The sequence below is a fragment of the Ostrea edulis genome, chromosome 4 (assembly GCF_947568905.1).
Source record: "Ostrea edulis chromosome 4, xbOstEdul1.1, whole genome shotgun sequence".
Classification (NCBI taxonomy): Eukaryota; Metazoa; Mollusca; class Bivalvia; order Ostreida; family Ostreidae; genus Ostrea; species Ostrea edulis.
The window spans coordinates 3,236,214-3,255,823 of record NC_079167.1 but is presented as its reverse complement, the minus strand read 5'-3'; the positions used below and the strand labels follow the sequence as shown (position 1 = coordinate 3,255,823).

Below are 19,610 nucleotides of genomic sequence, written 5' to 3'. Positions count from 1 at the left end.
GAATTAAAGATATCATTAATTCAATTGAAGAGAGCAATAAATGAATTAGTGCGCGCATTAAATCAATTATTGCTCTCTTCAATTGAATTAATGCGCGCATCAATTCAATTATTGCTCTCATCAATTGATTTAATGCGCGCATTATATCAATTATTGCTCTCTTCAATTGAATTGTAGCGCGCGTCAATTCAATTGTTGATATCATTAATTCATTTGAAGAGATCATTAATTCAATTAAAGCGCGCATCAATTCAGCTGAAGAATTAATGATATCATCAATTCAATTAATGCGCGCAATAATTCAGAATTGAAAATATCATTAATTATTTGAAGAGATCTTTAATTAATTTGTTGAGCGCATGAAATGAATTGATGATATCTTCAAATAATTGAAGATATCTTCAATTATTTGAGTTTATGTTAATTTGGCGCTCCATATTCTTCGAAGTGGGGGGTGCATAAATATTACTCTGGACAATGAAAGATACATGTTACAAGTATATTTAAACAATGATATACATAAAGTTTTAAGAATTACTGTGAAATTTATTTAGAGACTGTTTTGAATACAGAAGTCAATTACTTAAGACTACATAAAAATTTTGTAAACATTATCTTATGATGTTCAACGGGCCTTTGCCAATTATCGTAATGTTCGTGACAATAAGTATCTGTGTGTGTGTGTGTGCATATTGCATTGCTGGGTTTAGAATATCACTTACATAGTCCGAGGTATCCAAATATTTGCATTTACCAACTAAACCTAACTCTGGTGTTATACATGTCTCTGCTACAATGTAATTCTCCATATAAATTCAGAAATGCATGGTGACCTTTCAATTCAATGTGGAAAACATACGTGTATGAATGTTTATATTATGGGAAACAACTGGGTGCTTTCTGATTAATCGGCTTACAATTAACGCATGCCTAGAAGCACCCCACCCCTTCATCTAGACAATTAAAGTAGACATTTATTATTATTATTATTATAGTGTTGATGTTTTTTCATGCGACAATTTTATTTGAACACTGTTGACGAGAGTTTGAATTAAGGAATATATTTGGGACTTTATAAGATACATAGAGAATAATGCATACCAATTTCTACATCACTTTTTATATCAGTGGCACAAGCAAATGGTACGGTTTACTATATGTTTATTCACAGCAATAGATTTAAAAAATGAAGATAACCAGAAACAAAGAGTAAGATATTGTGTGATCTGGGAAAGGGTATATATGTGTTGTATGTTCTATCAAATTAAAAAATGACACTACTGATATCTTATCATTGTTTCTGATTACTTTATTTTTTGCATGTTATTACCAAGTTTGCTATAACATAATAAAGCACGCGCTTTTCTATACACCGATCTATATCAGACGTCTACATATTTTACCTGTATAACATTTATATATCGACCTTTCACACAGACCTGTTGATATTATTGTCTAAGGATGGTATTAGTGGCGGATTTAGAGGGGGCGCAGCCGCGCCCCCCCCCCCCCCCCCCCCCAATTTTCAAATTTAAGGTAAATCGCGGTATCTTGTTTCGGAAAATGTACTAAACGATAAAAGAAGCAATAATTTCTTCCACTCCTGGAGAAATGAATGACAAAATCTTTTGATTTCCTTAATTACTTTATTGGGAGAACTTGATTTTTAAAAAAAACCTTAAAATGTGGGTCATTTTATTAATTTCACCTTATTAAAATGATAGAAAATAGTACAAATGACTAAATAGGAGAAATATTTCAAGCGCCATCAAATCGGTAAAGTCCAGGGCCCTTATTCACAAAAGATCTTACGACTAAGATGAAAAAAAAATAACTCTGTCTGATAATCAAATACCGATCACAATGTCATTAGTATGTATTGAAGTTTTATAAACCATGAATGTACTTTACATATTAATTAAGAAAGTCTACAAGAGATGAAAAATAAGGAAATTAGTGTTTGTAAATTTTGATCTTAGTCGTAAGATAGTTTGTGAATAGGTGTCCTGGAGCCTCCGGGGGCTTCTCCCCCTGGACCCCCACCAGGGCTTCGTCCTGAACCTACTGCCTCATAAAGTGGCGCCCCCCGTAACCGTAATTCCTGGATCCGCCCTGCATGGGTATGGGGTCCGATTCGAAAAACTGTAAGTATCATCCTCTATAATTGAATTCTATACTATAACAGATTTGTAAATCTTGTTTATCTATTCTTTTTTTAAGTTTGTAACCTTTTGCCTCTTCATATATATATATATATATATATATATATATATATATATATATAAGCCCATCTTCTAATGGACAAATTTAAATTACCCCCCCCCCTAAAAAAAAAAAAAGAAAAGAACAAAAATATATGAAAACCATACTGCAATTTAATTGTAAATAAATTAAAATTTTTCCACAGTTACATTTACAATAATATCTAATGAAGTGCCACTACAACGGCTGGGAGGTTTTCTGTTGGTTGTAATTTTTTTGACAGCGTAACATCACAAAAACTAGCCATAAATGCGGCCGCTACGGGTTTTCTTCTTCAGCCAACTGCCCTTCAGATATTTGGATCTTGACTGTTGTGGAGTAGGTCTGGTCTTCTCTCCAAGTACGATCTGCAAAAATCGCCGCAGGAATGTGTAATTCAGAATTAAATAAAACACATACAATGCTAGGCTAGCGAACCAAAATGACGCAGGTTCCAGAGTTATGGCGACATCCTTGAACAATTCACATATGGTAGCTTTGACCTGGAGGTTAGAAAGGTGACACAGAGCCCCAAGTCCAAGACATTTACCAGATAATCTCAATAATCGCATGAGCTGCATCTTGTGTGTGTGTGTGTTTTTAACTTTCGGCGTTGCGAAGTTTCTGTTGTGACGTCATGGCATTGCAAGTCTCTATTGTGACATCATGGTTAATTATTACGTCATGGGATGTACAGATTCATTGACTACATCACAAATGGCACTATTTAGCAGTGGAGAACAATCTGTTGGGCTTTTGACCAAGTTTGTTTTTCGTGTCATTCATCCATCCATCTGTCTGTTGTCAAGTTTTAACCTTTTTCTCAAAAACCAGTAGGGGAAATTTGACCTCATCTTGTCAAGAAGGGCCATGCCTACCTAAGGCAGGTGATTAAGAAATTTTGGGGGCACTTTTTAATGTCCGGGGCCATAACTTTTTTGTCTTTTGACATATGTCTTTGATATTTCGTATGTAGGTATACCATAAGACAATGTGCCGTGTGCCATTTTTTATGACTTGTGACTTTATGTAAAGGTCAAACAATAGAATTTTGGGACAAGGCCTGTTGGTATAACGTGATGAGACAGTGTATTGCGTGTTATTTTTGGTGACCTTGACCTTAATTGTAAAGTTCAAATATCAGAATTTTTGGGGCATTTTTGTTGTCCCAACCATAACTTTTTTTGTCTTTTGACATATATAGGCCTTTGATATTTGGTATGTTTAATTTACTATCATATGTTCACAACACTGTTCCTTGGTTGAAGCACATATATATATATATATATATAGATGACTGTTACTCTAATTTTCTACTTTAAAAATAATAATAATGAATAATAATAATAATGTGCGGCATTTATATAGCGCATTATATAATTTGTAATTACTTTAAGCGCTTTAACAATGTAAAATGTAAAACATGATAAGATTAATCAGAGCATAAAATATAACAAATAAAATAAAACAATTTAAACATTACGAGTTCATGCGACAAACCAGCCTTTACTTTAAAAAAGAATATATTACAAAATATGGTTATAAGATTTCCTAAAAAGATATGTTTTGAGGTTTGTCTTAAAACTTTTGACAGTGCCACACGAACGGATGTCTATCGGTAAACTGCTCCATAGTGTGACAGCAGTTACATGAAACCTTCGATCTCCATTGGTCTTTGTACAAACGCGGTTTTTTTTCTAGCAATCGTGAATTGCATGAACGCAGAGATCGTTTTTGGTTCGTACACAGTGATGAGGTCGCTGATATAGGCCGGTGCCAATCCGTTAAGTGCCTTGTATGTGTGTAATAAAATCTTGTATTCAACACGGGAATCAATTGGAAGCCAGTGCAAGGATACAAGCACCTCTAACAATGTTTTAAAAAAAAAACAACTATGGGAATTGAAGGGGAGACATCAGCTTTAGTGTTCTAAAACGATTCTTCCTAGTTAATTTATAACTAAGTTATTGTACATAGATGTATTTACTTGCAGGTAAAAGTGCTGTATGAAACAGTCAAAACAACAAAAAACCCAAAACCAGAACAAAACAAACAAATAAACCCGAAATTCCCGACCAAGCCACAATGAATACTAATAACCAGCCAATAGAATTTTAAAACCAATACGTACACTATAAAAATTAAATATTACCGCGTTTCGGGAAAATGTTGTATTCACTGCATGTATTCAAAATGGTATATAGCGTGTATGGGGGCATGATCCGTGAATGGTGTTCAGGTTTTGACCAATAGAAATGCTTAGTAAGGGGTTTTTAACAGCAGGTTTTGTTGAATTATTCATTTCTAGCTGCTGTCCTACACGGGTTAAACAAACTTCCACATTTTAATGTATATAATGTTTGTATCATTGGTATTTTATGAGGCTCGTTCATAAATTTCCTACATCTAGTGGCATTTGGCAACGGACATATAGGTTTTCCAGAGTTTTTCATTGGTAAATATCATTTTATCTTTATTTTTTGCGGGACAATATTACATGTATGTTGTCGAGTTAAAATTTTTCTTAGCTTGTCATTTGTACAAATATAAAATAGATGGCGGCGTCCTGTAAGTACGGCTGGCTGTCGTGCAATAACCAGTGTGTTGTATCCATTTTATAAGGAGCAAGGTTAATACTATACCTGCCTAGGCTATTTAATTACCTTGGACGAATTTGGCTCCACTCTTTTGGCAGGCTGTTTTTGGCTATATTTAGCTCTAAAACTTCATAGTTATTTCGGATTTCAAACATTTCGGTTGAGCATCACTGAAGAGACATTATTTGTCGAAATGCGCATCTGGTGCATCAAAATTGGTACCGTATAAGTTTTACACTGTAACATGGGACCGTTTGGCCATGACCTCAGTCAAGTAAGCAGATTTCAGTTTGCCCAGAAGGGTGGGGTGGGGCCTCAAAAGGGGATAACATTCAGGCGCGGATCTAGAAATTTTTCATTGGGGGTTGGGGGGTTGGGTTGAAGAGGAAATGCAGGGGCAGATCCAGGAATTGCGGTTATGGGGGCCGCCACTTTATGAGGCAGGGGTTTGGGGCCGCCTTGAGGCTCCCAGTGGGTCCAAGGCGAAGCCCTGGTGGGGACCTAGGGGGCGAAGCCTCCCGGAAGCTCCTGGATTTTACAGATTTTATAGGGCTTAAACTATGTCTCCTATTTAAGTCATTTTTACTATTTTTTATCATTCTTAATTAATAAGGTGAAATTAGTAAAATGAAACAAATTTGAAGGGTTTTTGGAGAAAATTAAGTTCTCCCAATGAATAAATCAAAAAGATTTTGTCATTCACTTGTCCGGGAGTGGAAGAAATTATTGCTTCTTTTATCGTTTAGTACATTTGTGTAAACAAGATACCACGATTTACCTTAAATTTGAAAATTTTAGGGGGGGGGGGGCGCCGACTGCGCCCCTCCTCCCTCCTTAAATCCGCCACTGAAATGAGTTGTTTTAACGTACTTAACATAGTTTAACGACAACTTAACAGGAATGCTATACTATCAATTTGTATTTCTAAATTCAAATTTGGATTAATGTTATTGTACGATTATCAGACGTAGATCTGTCACTCTTGATTTTAAAACGAACCCCGTTTTAAAATGCATTCCGATTAACTCCCGGCAATTCATTTTTAAAAAAATAAAATGTAGTATTACAGATACAAACAATATAAAAGATATGAATTATCATCACCTGATAGAAATGTTGACGCACAATTGTATAAACAATTTCCATCGCCTAGGATTTTAATAACTCTATAGTCATTCTCTCTCTCTTTTTAGCGAATCCAAGGGAGGGGGGGGGGTGCAACCCCCCTCTAGATCCGCCACTGACAATTTTACCTGGTAATATACGTGTATGGGGAATATTATAAGTCTGATTAAAATCAGATCCTTTGATCCGCTCATTAGCCTAGTGTAGCGATCTACGTGGGCGGATCAAAGTATCTGATTTTAATCAGATTGGGGAAACATTCTTCATGGAGTCTCAAAGAACAACGGGGCAAGTCATGTTACTGCAAGCATCCTCAGTTACTGTAGATTCAGATTCAAGTCCCTTCAAATCATGGCTAGGGTTGGATTGTTTTAGATGCCTGATGGAGCCTTAATAACAGTATCAGAGGAGTAAATCTTTAAAAATCTCACTCTCCAGAGCAGCAGGACGAGAATTAGTAATATCAATATGCAAGCATCTCCAGGTAGTGAAGATTCAAGTTTGATCAAAATCAATTCTCCATGGGAAGGTTTGGGCCTCAATACAGATTCGAAGTATATTGGAGGAAATTTGAAAACCTTACAAACAACGGAGTGATGTAGTAAGCAATCATTCTCAGATAGTGCAGACTCGTTCTTCCAGGAGGTAGGGTGGGGCCACAAGAGGGGTAAAAGTTTTACATGGGAATATATAAAAACAAGAGGTCCACAGGCCTTATCAGTCATCTGAGTATTAGTTAATTAAATGTATCACTAGCCCTAGGGGCTACAAAAGCTATGATAATTTTCTTGTTTTGAATAAGCTAAATTGTAATATTCAGCAGCAGTAAAGGGGTGTGCTTGATTTGTCTACATTGTTGTCCACCCATAAGTTTACACCTCATAATCGGTGCAATTAATTGGTGTATTATAGCATGTTCAATATGGACGTTAAGCTACTGAGGATATCCGCATAGGATAGTTATTGATTTTTAAAGTGGCTCATTACACTAAAATTTTAGTAATGGCTCCTTTAAGCACCAAGCTAGTATGAAGCATGATTTCACCATCGAAAGAGTGATACAAGTTCTCATTCATTTCATATACATGTATTTTTTGTGTGATGTTATTAAAAAAGATGTTTTGTTTGCAAATAAATAAAAAATTACCAACTTTTTTTCATAGAAAACCCTTGATCTTGGCTAAATGACCATAGTTTGAGGTCTGAACACACTACAGTATTTGATTATAATCTATGTTTTAAATCCAAAGATGGGGTTCTATAGTCTCTTAAAAATGGCATAGAAGAGATATTCACACTACATTTACTAATGACCTTAAGTTTGTTGGCTTATTCAATTCAATCCAAGAGCATGAAATACTGTCTATCATTAAAAATCTTTGAATTTCATAATTAAAGTAGAAGCTCCAACTATGCATTCAATTTATGTGCTAGATGATTGGGAGTAAAATTTTCACTGCATGAACCAACATATTCATGCCCTTGGACCTGTACCCCTGACTCAGGGGCATGGAATTTCACAATTTTGGTAGGGGTAACTATGCTCAACATGAATATGCACTCACTTTCTGCATTAGATATTCTGGATGCTTTACAAAGAAATAATGGAGCCAGACAGCCCCACCTTAGCACCAGTAACATAGGAGCCATAAAAACAATTTCAGTTATGCTTTCAGTTTTGTTGTTTGATGTCCAAGAGTCCAGAAATTTTTAAAGAAATAAGAACTCAGCTAAGCGAGGCATCCTCTCACAATGTAGGCAAACAATAAATGTGTTTTATATGAAGTTCTGTAGTAACCTTGACCTCTGGACCCCAAAATAAATAGGTTCTTCCTCTCTAAATAGCAAAGCTACATGTGAAGTACATGTATCAAATCAGTCTAGCAAAAAATGTGGCTTGTCTACAAATTCTTATGAAGTCCCGTAGTGATCTTGAGACCCTAAAATTGATAGGGTCATTCCTCTCTAAACAAAGCTACATGCGAAGTATCAAATCAAATCTAGCAGTTCAATCACCGATGGCAAGATAGCTCATTTGGTAGAGCACCTGACAAGAGAATTCAGGGGGCCCGAGTTCGAATCCTGGACTGGCCCGTTGCATTTTCTCCTTTCTTGCTACATTTGGTGCCAGTGACCACCTCTGGACTTGCTGGTGAAAGTCCTGCCAGAGGCAATAAGAATCTGGCTTGTGTCTTCAGAGTGAGAAGACATTTAGGGAGGGAGGAATGTAGCAGTCAGACGGGTTCAATCACTGGTGGCCAGATAGCTCAGTTGGTAAAGCATTCAGGGGGCCCGGGTTCGAATCCCAGTCTGGTCTGTTGCATTTTCTCGCTTCGTATTACACAATCAAACAAAACATATGTCCTGTAGAGTGTATGCAAGCTCAGTGTTACACACACCACTCCCCCACACAGGAACAGTTCCATTACTAAATCCCCTCTCACAATTCATTGTGAGGTAATAAAATATGCCCCTTTACTACATGAGCCACAAACTAGTACCTATACGTCCCAGGGGCCATGAATTTCATTATCATTATACATTCAATGTGGCTCTTTTGTCTGCTAAGATAAATTTTTAAAGATTTTATAATTTTTCAGGTTTTGGTCCCACTTTCAGCAACCAAATGGGCCAGGGATCATGATGTCCTACCCTATAAATGCTATATATCAAATTTGGTAAAACTTGATTAGATGAATACTTGAAGAAGGTGAAAATGTTTAAATTTAAATGCATGATGCATGTCAATGGAGGACAAATCACAATAATTCCCTGAGTGATTCAAAATGAGTAAGGTAGTTACAATAATATATCACGGAGAAATATTGTTTATTCATTATCATTGAAATAATAAATACATAAGCAATATACATAAATCAATATATTAATTTATGAATCTTAAAAAACTGCACACAAAAAAATGTATACATTTATACATAAATAACAAAAATATACACATGAATTGTACACCTTAATAAGAATTTCACAAATCCTTTTGAAAATATGGACATTCAAAAAGTTAGTTATTTTCTAAATTTCTCCACAGAAAGTCAATATACATGTGTAAGATGAAAACAAAATGTTGATATGTGAATGATCACAACCAAATCAATATCACAAAGGCCTTACTGGTTAGGTTCAATATTGATTAAATACACCTGAATGGCCTTCTTGAAATCTATAGCATGTTTTTGTTAATTATTGTCTCGGTGAATAACCTTTACTTGAACCAATAGTGAATCATGAATGTAGCCGTTTTGATACATAACAACATAACATTCTGTTAAGTAGACGAGGTATCATAATTACTGTAGTAAGCAGAATAAAATTGTTTTCATAAAGATATATATTCAATGACTGGATGTCACAAATTTTACACTCCAGGCAGTTATGAAAAAATTTCCATTTCAATGACTCATTCAAAAAAAGTTCCAAAGGGTTTCCTTATGTGATTAGTTTGGAAGTAAATCAAAGGGTGAAGTATTAGGACATGGGAAGATAAGAATTCCTGTAAGGACTGAATCAATACCTATATATAACACAGAAAACAAGAATTAGAACATTCTGTGAAATGATGCAGATCAAAGCAAGATTAGAGAGGGGGATTTAATAAGTCAAATATGTGTGTTCTAATTTCAAAATACTTGCTATTACCTAGTATCACCTTTCTGCAAAGATATCACAATTTAAAGAACCTCATGTTTGTTGACTCAAAAATCAAACATTTGTTTCACAGGGTTGGGATTTGTGATTTCATTTTTTCATGCAAGAAATGTCACTTCCACATAATTATGCTACTGAGCTCATGTATTTGAAATGTCACTTCCACATATATATGCTAAGTTCATATATTAGAAATAAAAGATTACTGAATTTTAAAGTAATTTAAGTACATTGTTCATGTATATTGAACAGAATCAAAATGATCTACATCCCAGACTGAAAATATGCATTCACGATCACAGCCGGATATTTCACAATATATGTACCATTGTATTGAATTGACTATTTCAAACACCAATTAAATATTTAGGTCTATAGGTGTATTACGGAAACTTACCATGTTCTAATTTATCCCATTATTGATGATTATCAGACTAAATCCTCAAATACTATTTTCTTTCTGAGTAACAGGGTCGCTCTTGAGGCCCCTTGCAGGAATTCTACATTACATGTACCAACACCAGTGCAGACTGTACTACTACTGGGCCATGTGGACTTGCTTGTGGAGAAGACACAGGCCTGCCCACCCAAGTCAGTTACATTCAGTAGTTTTCTACTCACTTATCAGTAAACTATAACAATCATGCAGAAGACTTTTTTTTTTTACATAATCAAATAAATTATCACATATACAATACATGCTTTAATACTAATAAAATTATTTAAAAAACAACAAAGTACTTGATGCAATGTACTTAACAGCAGTGAATTGTTTAAGTGTTTTAAATGACTTTAATAAAAGAAATGATATTTAATTTGGAGGATTTTTCATCCAAATCAAAGATCGTAATTTTAGGGGTGTACAGACAAATCTGGAGAGTTAGCATGTCCGGGATTATAAATTTCACATTATAGGCAGAAGGTATAGTATAAAATGGATGTGTGTGCAAAGCATGTGTATTTCACTTGAGTGATAAGAATGCACAATTTCCAACAAAGATTGGATAAATTTTCACGTTACTAATGTTGTCTCCACCCCATCCCCTCATTTGAAACATGAGACACATATTGCTTTTACACAGATATCAAAACCCTACAAATATAAGATTGAACCATATTGTGGCCTTCAACTTAAGGCTCATCATTGGACAGATGATGGTTTTCACAAACTGCATCCTTGTTGTTCATTTTTTGTCACAATGTACATTTGAACTTCCATTTGTTTACTAGTCCTGCATGAAACAAGAATTTCATACAATAACTGCAGGTACCGTAATTTAAACTTGTCCAAATTACCTTGGGTTAGGTAAAAGACATATCCTTCTTATATAAATAACTTATTCACATGCGCTATGTTTCCTCGATAAGGCATTTCTTGCACAGACAAAAATTCTTACATTTTCCACCATGGCCTTGACCTTTAATTGCTTACCTGGGTCATGACATGGACACAACCTTGGTGTTAAGTCTAATCCCCTGCTGTTTTTCCACATTGAATTTAGTTTGTGACAGACAGATGCAGACATAATAAATCTATGTATACCCAAAGCTTCTGAGTGTTACGAACAGAAATTTGTTGGCCATAGTTTTGGTAGTAGAGAACATTAATTTAGTGTGGAATTAATACATATTTAATGAATTTAATGACACTTGCTACAAACATTTTTTTTTACAAAAATGATGAAAATGAACACTAAATTTATGCTTCTATAAATAAAATGAATACAATTTACCACATGGATTGTAATTTATCTCCATGATTTTTAAAACAGTGGGAAAAATGTGTATAAAGCTATATAAGGAGGAGTAATATATTGCAACTTTTGAATATCATTGAAACTTTACAAGTACCTTAGTTTTTTTTTAAAGGAATTTTATATTTGTACTGATTATAACCAAACTCAGCCAAAAAAATATCAATCCATGCATCCATTTTTTGTATGAATCGTGTGTCCTTAAATATCTATAAACTTTGTCTATCCCTCAGAAGTCATTTTAATCATGCACTTAGATGTACAATAGCGGAGACGGTATTTTAAAGGCTTTGTGCTCTTTAATAGAATGATAATCTCTACCCCTAGGGCAAAAATCAATTCTTCATTCCCAATTTTTCTTTGTTCATTTAAAGTTGAAACATATCATTACAAGCTACCCAGTGTAGTTCCAAGGAAAATGTGTCACTTGCAGATAGAACCATTGTATATTTGAACTGGCTCTCCCACAAGGAACACACATGCTAACAAGAGTACCGCAAACGGTACTATATACGCCCGTTGGACAGATAAATTCAACCTGGAAGCATATTGTGCATTCTGAATTGATACAACACACGTTCTGAATAGAAAAGCCTTAAAGTGGGTCATGGTGCACCAATCCATCTGACATGTGAACTGATTATGTATTTCTCTAAGTGAGGTTGTGACAAAATGTCTGAAGTGCAATATCTATGATGATAAAAATTCCAGGAAACCATTTGATCTACTTTTAGCCCTAAAATAGGTTGTGGTGCACCAATTAAGTTGAAATGTTTGAAATATGAGCTGACTATATGTATTTCTCTGAGAGGGAGGTTGTAACAAAATTTCAGAGCAAAACCTATGACCATACTGAAAAAAAAATCTGGAAAACTGTTTGACCTACTTCTACCCCTAAAGTAAGTCATAGTACACCAATCCAGCTGAAATGTTAACTGAACTTGTATTCCTCCGAGAGGAAGCCTTTGACTAAATATCAGGGTAATATCTGTATCCATAATGAAAAAAAAGTCCGAAATCTGTTAGACCTATTTTTAGCCCAAAAGTAGGTCAAGGATGGACCAATCCAGCTGAAATGCAAACTGAACTTGTATTCCTCCAAGAGGAAGCCTGTCGCTAAATTTCAGTGCAATATCTATATTCATAATGAAAAAAAGCCCGGAAAACTGTTTGACTAATTTTTAGCCCAAAAATGTGTCACCAATCCAGCTGAAATGCAAACTGAACTTGTATTCCTCCAAGAGGAAGCCTGTGACAAAATTTCAGGGCAATATATGTACTCTTAATGAAAAAAGCCCAGAAAAATGTTTGACCTACTTTTAGTCCTAATGTAGGTCAGACGGACGGGCCAATCCAGCTGAAATGCAAACTGAACTTGTATTCCTCTGAGAGGAAGCTTATGTGTAAATTTCACACCAATATCTGTATCTATAACAAAACAAGAGGCCCAAGGGCCACATCACTCACCTGACTCACCGTGGCTCATATTTAAAGATTTTTCCTATATATTCGCATGTAAAACTTTGATCCCTACCTACTCCTGGGGATCATGATTTTTACAAAATTGAATCTGCACTATGTCAGGAAGCTTTCATGTAAATGTATTCTTTTCTGGCCAAGTGATTTTTTCAGAAGATTTTTGATGATTTTCCCAATATACCATGATTTTTACAAATGTGAATCTGCACTATGTCAGGAAGCTTTCGTGCAAATGTAAATTTCTTTGGCCCAATGGTTCTTAAGGAGAAAATTTTGAAAAGATTTTTTTTATTTATTAGTTATGTAAAACTTTGATCCCCTATTGTGGCCCCATCCAAGCCCTAGGGGTCATGAGTTTAACAAACTTGAATCTGCACTATGTAAGGAAGCTTTCATGTAAATCTCGGCTTTTCTGGTTCAGTGGTTCTTCAAAAGATTTTTCAAGATTTTCCCTATATGTAAAACTTTGATCCCCTATTGTTGCCTCATCTTACCCCCAGGGGCCATGCTTTTAACAAACTTGATTCTGCACTATGTCAGGAAGCTTTCATGTAAATCTCAGCTTTTCTGGCTCAGTAGTTTTCAAGGAGAATATTTTTAAAGAATTTTACCTATATATTTGTATGTAAAACTTTGATCCCCTATTGTGGTCCCATCCAACCTCCGGGGGCCATGATTATAACAAACTTTAATCTGCACTATGTAAGGAAGCTTTCATGTAAATTTCAGCTCTTTTGGTCCAGTGGTTCTTGAGAAGATTTTTAAATGACCCCACCCTATTTTTGTGATTATCTCCCCTTTGAAGGGAGCATGGCCCTTCATTTGACAGACTTGAAAGCCTTTCACCCAAGGATGCTGTTGGCCAAGTTTGGTTGAAATTGGCCCAGTGGTTCTGGAGAAGAAGTAAAAAATGTAAAAAGTTTACAGACAGACGACGGACAACAGGCGATCAGAAAAGCTCACTTGAGCTTTCAGCTCAGGTGAGTTAAAAAGGTCCAGAAAACTGTGTGACCTACTTATAGCCCTAAAGTAGGTCAAGGACGGATTAATCAAGCTGAAATGCAAACTCACTCTTACACTTCTACCCCTGGTAAAGGGGAGACATAATTTGTCACAGGTCAAATGACCTAAACTTGATGACAATGATAATTTAAAAATGTGATGTTCTGCTGTGCATAACAAAAATTGGCAAATTCAAAAATATTGCAGAACATGCCAATTTTGAGAAATTTTCAAGATGTGTCCCAAAAAGTTCCAGTGAGTAAAAGAACAACACATACTCAGTGACTAGTCTACGATGATCTTAAGAATTTGAACTCCGTAGAGATCTGGCTAAGTACAAGGTCAATACATAATCAAACTAGATCAGGAAGATAAGACTATAAAAGTACATTACATCCTCTGTCATTTATTACACAATATGGATGAAAGTTAAATCATATCTACGATCAATATGTTGATTTATGAAGACCATGATAGAGCAATGTAGATTGCTACACAGCATTTTTACTAGATTTTGTAAATGCAACTTATCTGTAAATGTAAAAAAAAAAATTGGATACAGGTCTGTTTTCACTTCCTCCATCTTTAATTTGGTTATATATAATATACTTTCTTTACTGCCATAAAAAAGCAGTGTAATTGATTAGTTTTGAAAATACTAATGTATATAGTATATACACAATCTCATTTCCTCTTTAAATTTGAAGGTGAACAACCATGATAGCATACTACAGGACATACATATGTCTACATATCTTACAGTAGTATGACAAAAGTTCAAATGTAATATTTTCCTCTTCTATTTCACACATTTATTTCTTTGAATAAAAATCTAATTGTTTCATCTGAAAGCATGTTGTAAATAAAATTTTATTAACACTAATCTGAGAAAATCCAGTGATATGGTGCTTATATCATCAAAATTGGTGAACAAACAATAATTTGAAATGCATGTAGTTTCATTTTGTACGAAACACATGTGCTTTTTTTCTTTGGAAACTTAATTTGGCCAAGGAGTGTACATTGTTTCTACTTCTTGACCCAACTCTACACTCTAATTTACCTTCAATCTGTAAAGTACAGTAAGTCTGCAAGGTGAAATAAATCCTTATTTAAATAATACACATTTACATAAAAAGTTTGGTGCCTGGGTTGCACTAGAATTAGCATTAGAAATGTGTGACTTTACAGTGCTTGTTCAGTCTAAAACGGCAATACCACTAATGTATTCTGCAATCAAGGACTTTATGTAGTCATGAAATGACTCAATCTAATTAAAATCAGACTTCTTAGATCCGCGCCATATACTTTGTGTATTGTGAGCGTATCCTAGGATCTGATTTTAATTAGATTGGAAATGACTGGACAATATACTAACTTTAACACCTTTCCAATGATCTGCACCTTTCTAATCTTTCAAATTGTTTTGCAATCCATAACTCCATCCACCCAGTCCCTATATAACCATTTTCCAGACCTTTCACCACATTACCAATGATCTAAAACTTTGACTATGCTACGATGACCTTGCCCACCCCACCCCACCTCCGGGTGACAATTTCTTAAAACCATTTCACTGATAAGCAATAAGACCATCTTTCTAATATCAACATTTGATTTTCTGCACTTAGCGGAGATAACTGTTTTTAAATCTCTTGAATGCACTTTCATATGTAGTACAATTTATATAATATGTGTGTCTTCTCAGTTTAGGGCATAAACCAAGAGGTAAAAATTCACAATTTGATAAGAGGTCTGCTTGCTAAACTATGCACCTAATTTGAGTGTTAAATGTTCGGGAGTACCGATACAGAAATTTTCAGTACATTCATGACTTGAATCCCTGACCTAGAGTCATGAATTTCACAGCTTATAATGATACTCTGAATGTTTGTCTGCTATATGTTTAAGAATAAAGAGGAATATTTTCAAATCATTTAACTTCATATGAACCATATAATCCTGCACAGAAGTCTAAATCCCAGGGCCTTGGGTCATGAATTTGACAATTTTGGTAAAGACCTTCATGCTCATTATAAGCAAAACAAATTTACTTGTACATTCCCATGATGTGTTGGTGATCTGTTTATTTCGATTATAAGCATAATTTGTAAGATGCCTCGGAGTAAGATTTTCTTTAAAGATTGTATTGATATTGGTCATGCAAATAATTTCTGAAAAGAAGTTGAAAATGTTAGGCAAGACAGATGACAATTAACAGGCACTGATTACATTAGACCGCCCGAGTATCGTCATGCATTACCCCCCAGAGTACCCCCCAGAGACGCTTCGGTTTTAGTCTCATTATATGGGCAAGAATACATCAACTGAAAGACAACTTTAAGTTCCTGAAACATACTGACAATTACAATTATGGTCACTTTCACAAAATCCTCAAAATTTGTAATCACTGTTGGTGCTTTATCATTTACTGAAATGAGGACGGAAAGTCACAGGACAAAAAGTCACAAAATCCGTAGGACAAAAAGTCACAGGACAAAACGTCACAGGACAAAAAGGTCACAAAAATGCTCACTAAAGCTGTTGTTCTGACACCAGACATTCTTACAGTGGATGGGAGGTAGAAGGGAATACATGTCATCATTCTTATTTGTGTTTGTTTTGCCACATTTAGCACTTTCAGTTCATTATTAGATGTTCATTATTAGATAATAAGAATGGAAAAATCATTGACTTGTTTATATAGCAATTATTATATGACAGTTCACTTACTTCTTGTTTTGACAATAATCTGGAGTGAAAGGAAGCCAACCATAATTCTGCCATTAGATTTTGTTTTGACAATCATTCATATGTAGTATACTAAACCAAACGATCATAAAGCTTATTTTTATTTTATCTCAATAAAAAAATCAAAATAAATATTTTACAATAAATATGATAAAAGGAATAACAATTTTATAATTATTATCAAAATCTCATAAAAAATATAAATTTTGCATATACATTTTCTTAAACTTTACAAAAAGAACAGATATGTTTTAATTTATATATAAAAAATCAATACTTTTTATTTTCTTATAAACTGTGACTTTTTGTCTTGTGACTTTTTGTCCTGTGACATTTTGTCCTACTTTCATAAAATTTCTTATTGTGACTTTTTGTCCATGGTCATTTTGTCCATGACTTTTTGTCTGTGACTTTTTGTCCTGTGACTTTCTGTCCTACATTGATCTGAACGAGCAAGAAATTCACCCATCTGTGATTAACCTTGCAAAATGTCAAATAACTTTTTAAATATTGTCAGGGGGGGGGGGGGGGGCAAATATTCATGGTCTTCACTTTCTGAAACAACAACAGGGTTTTGACTGATGAGTTGCCACCCTCTAAGATTGTTCTATATGTGGAGGATTTGAATTACTGGGTATAACCCCCATAAAATTTAGCCTTTTTTGTTTTTACTTTGGCAATGTATTGCTCCGATGCTTGAAAAGTTCCCACTTTCCATGAAAATTGAAACATTAAACCAATCAGTTTGTGAAAAATGAGTTAATCTGGCCCACAATTTTGCATATACATTTATTTCAGGCTTTTTATTTGGCATGCATATTTCCTGATAACAATGCTTTGATTTAATTGATATCAAAATAAATTACTTAAAGAAAGGGCCTTAGTGTGAAAGCATGAGGTCACATTCTTTGAAATTGCTTGCTTATCGAAGTTTTATATCTTTTGTGACATGGATCAGAATAAGAACAAGTTTACAAAAGGTTGAAATTTGTTTGCATGTCCTGAAATATCAAATGAATTGTCAAAAAATGTTGACCCAATGTAATTAAGGCCTGTACTATTTAAAAGTACTTTACAGGTATCATTAGAAGTTGTTATTGTGTTTCTCTCAGTATCATATGTTTACAATGTGCAAACAACAGAATAAGTTTGTGGAGTCCTCCTCCCCTCCATGGAAATACACTGTACTTGTGTGATGAAAAGACAGCAAAAAACAAAGAAGAAAAAACCACAACAAAAACATATGCCCCATGAAAATTGAAATGCATCATTTAATTGATAGTACATGTAGTGCCAAAACAATTCAAGATATTGAGCAGACAATATCTTCCTATGTCCAGAGTGGATTAACCCTTGACCTTGTGACCCTAAAAAAATCAATAGGTGTCATCTATTCCTTAGGATGTACCAGTGTACCAAGTTTGATGTCTGTCAAGCAAAAGGTTCTCAGATATTGAGCGAACATTATATTCCGATGTCCAGTTTGACCTTTTGACTATGTGACCTCAAAATCAATAGGGGTCATCTACTCCTTAGGATGTAACAGTGTCCCAAGTTTGATGTCTCTCAAAGAAAGGGTTCTCAAGATATTGAGTGGACAGTATTTTCCATTGTCCAGAGTAGATTCACCCTTGACCTTTTGACCTGAAAATCAATAGTGGTCCTCTCCTACTCATAATCAACCCACAAATGAAATATCATTACGACGAAGTGAGTGGTTCTCAAGGTATTGAGGAGACAACATGTGGTCTACCAACCGACCGACACACATACTGACCGACAGGTGCAAAGCAAATATGCCCCACTTCTTTGAAAGGGGGCATGAAAAAAAGATGTGTTTGTGAAACACTGATACCCACATATGGCAGCAAAGTAATTCTGGTGCCCAAAGAAAGGTCTTGTCAAAAAGAATATACCTGTAAAATATGAGAGCCCAAATAATCACCATGCATTCAAAACTTACGGCAGACAGACTAACACACCAAAAACTATACACCCCCAAATCTCCAATTATGGGGGGAGGGAGCATAAAAGGCATAAAAATATGGAATATATGAAATCTGGATTTGAAAAATCAATATTATATAAAAGCTAATCTCTTTAAAATCATATTCTTTAGAATATTGAATCTACCGGTAAATGAGATCAAAACGGCATAGGAAGATGAGAGTATATACTTGATGATACAAAACATGGAATACCCTTAACTATAGTAAGTAGTTTCAGTATTCACTAATTCTGAACAAAACATGCTCATTAAAACTGATTAACTTAATCAATCTAGCACCATTTTGCATGTGTAACAATGACAATGAACTTTAAGGAGGCATGCTACACCAGAGATATTTGATATGTATAATGGATGAAAAGTGGAGGATATGTACAACAATATTTTGAAATTGAAAACTTTCAAATTTACTTTATTTAGTCAAAAAATACAGTTTTAGTTGAAAACCAATCTAATTAAAATTGAGTTGAAAGGAATCTGAGAAAAATTTAAAACCCTGCTGGACTCGAACACGAGATCTACATTTCAGCAGTCAAAGTGCTAACCTACTGAGCTACTCAGCTAGGCGAGAATTTTTTAAATTCATCCATATTTGAAAAGGAAGTCGGCCATTATGACGATGTAGAGTACCTCCTTAAACCAGAAATTAAAGCTAGAACAGCTGTGTAACGAGAATTTCTCTAAAATATTGTTATGGCACACAGAATGGTAATGAAAGATACATGATGAAATATCGTATCATTAACATGTCTCGATTTCCTGGTCTTGGCTAGTTCCCTTGACATTGACTGACTCCCTGTCCTTCTGATTCTGTTAGCTTCAGCGGTGAATAATTGGCTAATGCTACATCTTGGACACATCCTACAAAACCTGTCTTGTACATACCTCTGGTATTGTAGGAAACATCTGGCATACCACCTACAATAATCAAATCATACATTGTACATGTATATTAGCACTACAAATAAATATACAAAACTGTGTACCGTA

The 19,610-nt window shown here is 34.7% G+C and overlaps 1 protein-coding gene and 1 long non-coding RNA gene across 3 annotated transcripts in view; one reads left to right on the top strand and one right to left on the bottom strand.

The window, feature by feature from the left end:
- Positions 1–4,561: 4,561 nt before the first annotated feature.
- LOC125670537 (uncharacterized) lies at positions 4,562–10,209 on the top strand. 2 transcript variants are annotated; one of them, XR_008802154.1, is made up of 3 exons: positions 4,562–4,696; positions 8,564–8,641; positions 10,098–10,209. It is a non-coding gene; the product is annotated as an uncharacterized LOC125670537 (long non-coding RNA). The 2 variants fall into 2 exon arrangements; XR_007368280.2 differs by having other exon boundaries at positions 8,564–8,673.
- LOC125669408 (pikachurin-like) overlaps positions 8,774–19,610 on the bottom strand; it is a 49,597-nt gene continuing 38,760 nt past the window's right edge. The window contains exon 26 of the mRNA XM_048903875.2: positions 8,774–19,538. Within this exon, the coding sequence (XP_048759832.2) occupies positions 19,390–19,538 (149 nt within the window). The 3' untranslated portion in view covers positions 8,774–19,389. The remainder of the gene's footprint in view (positions 19,539–19,610) is intronic.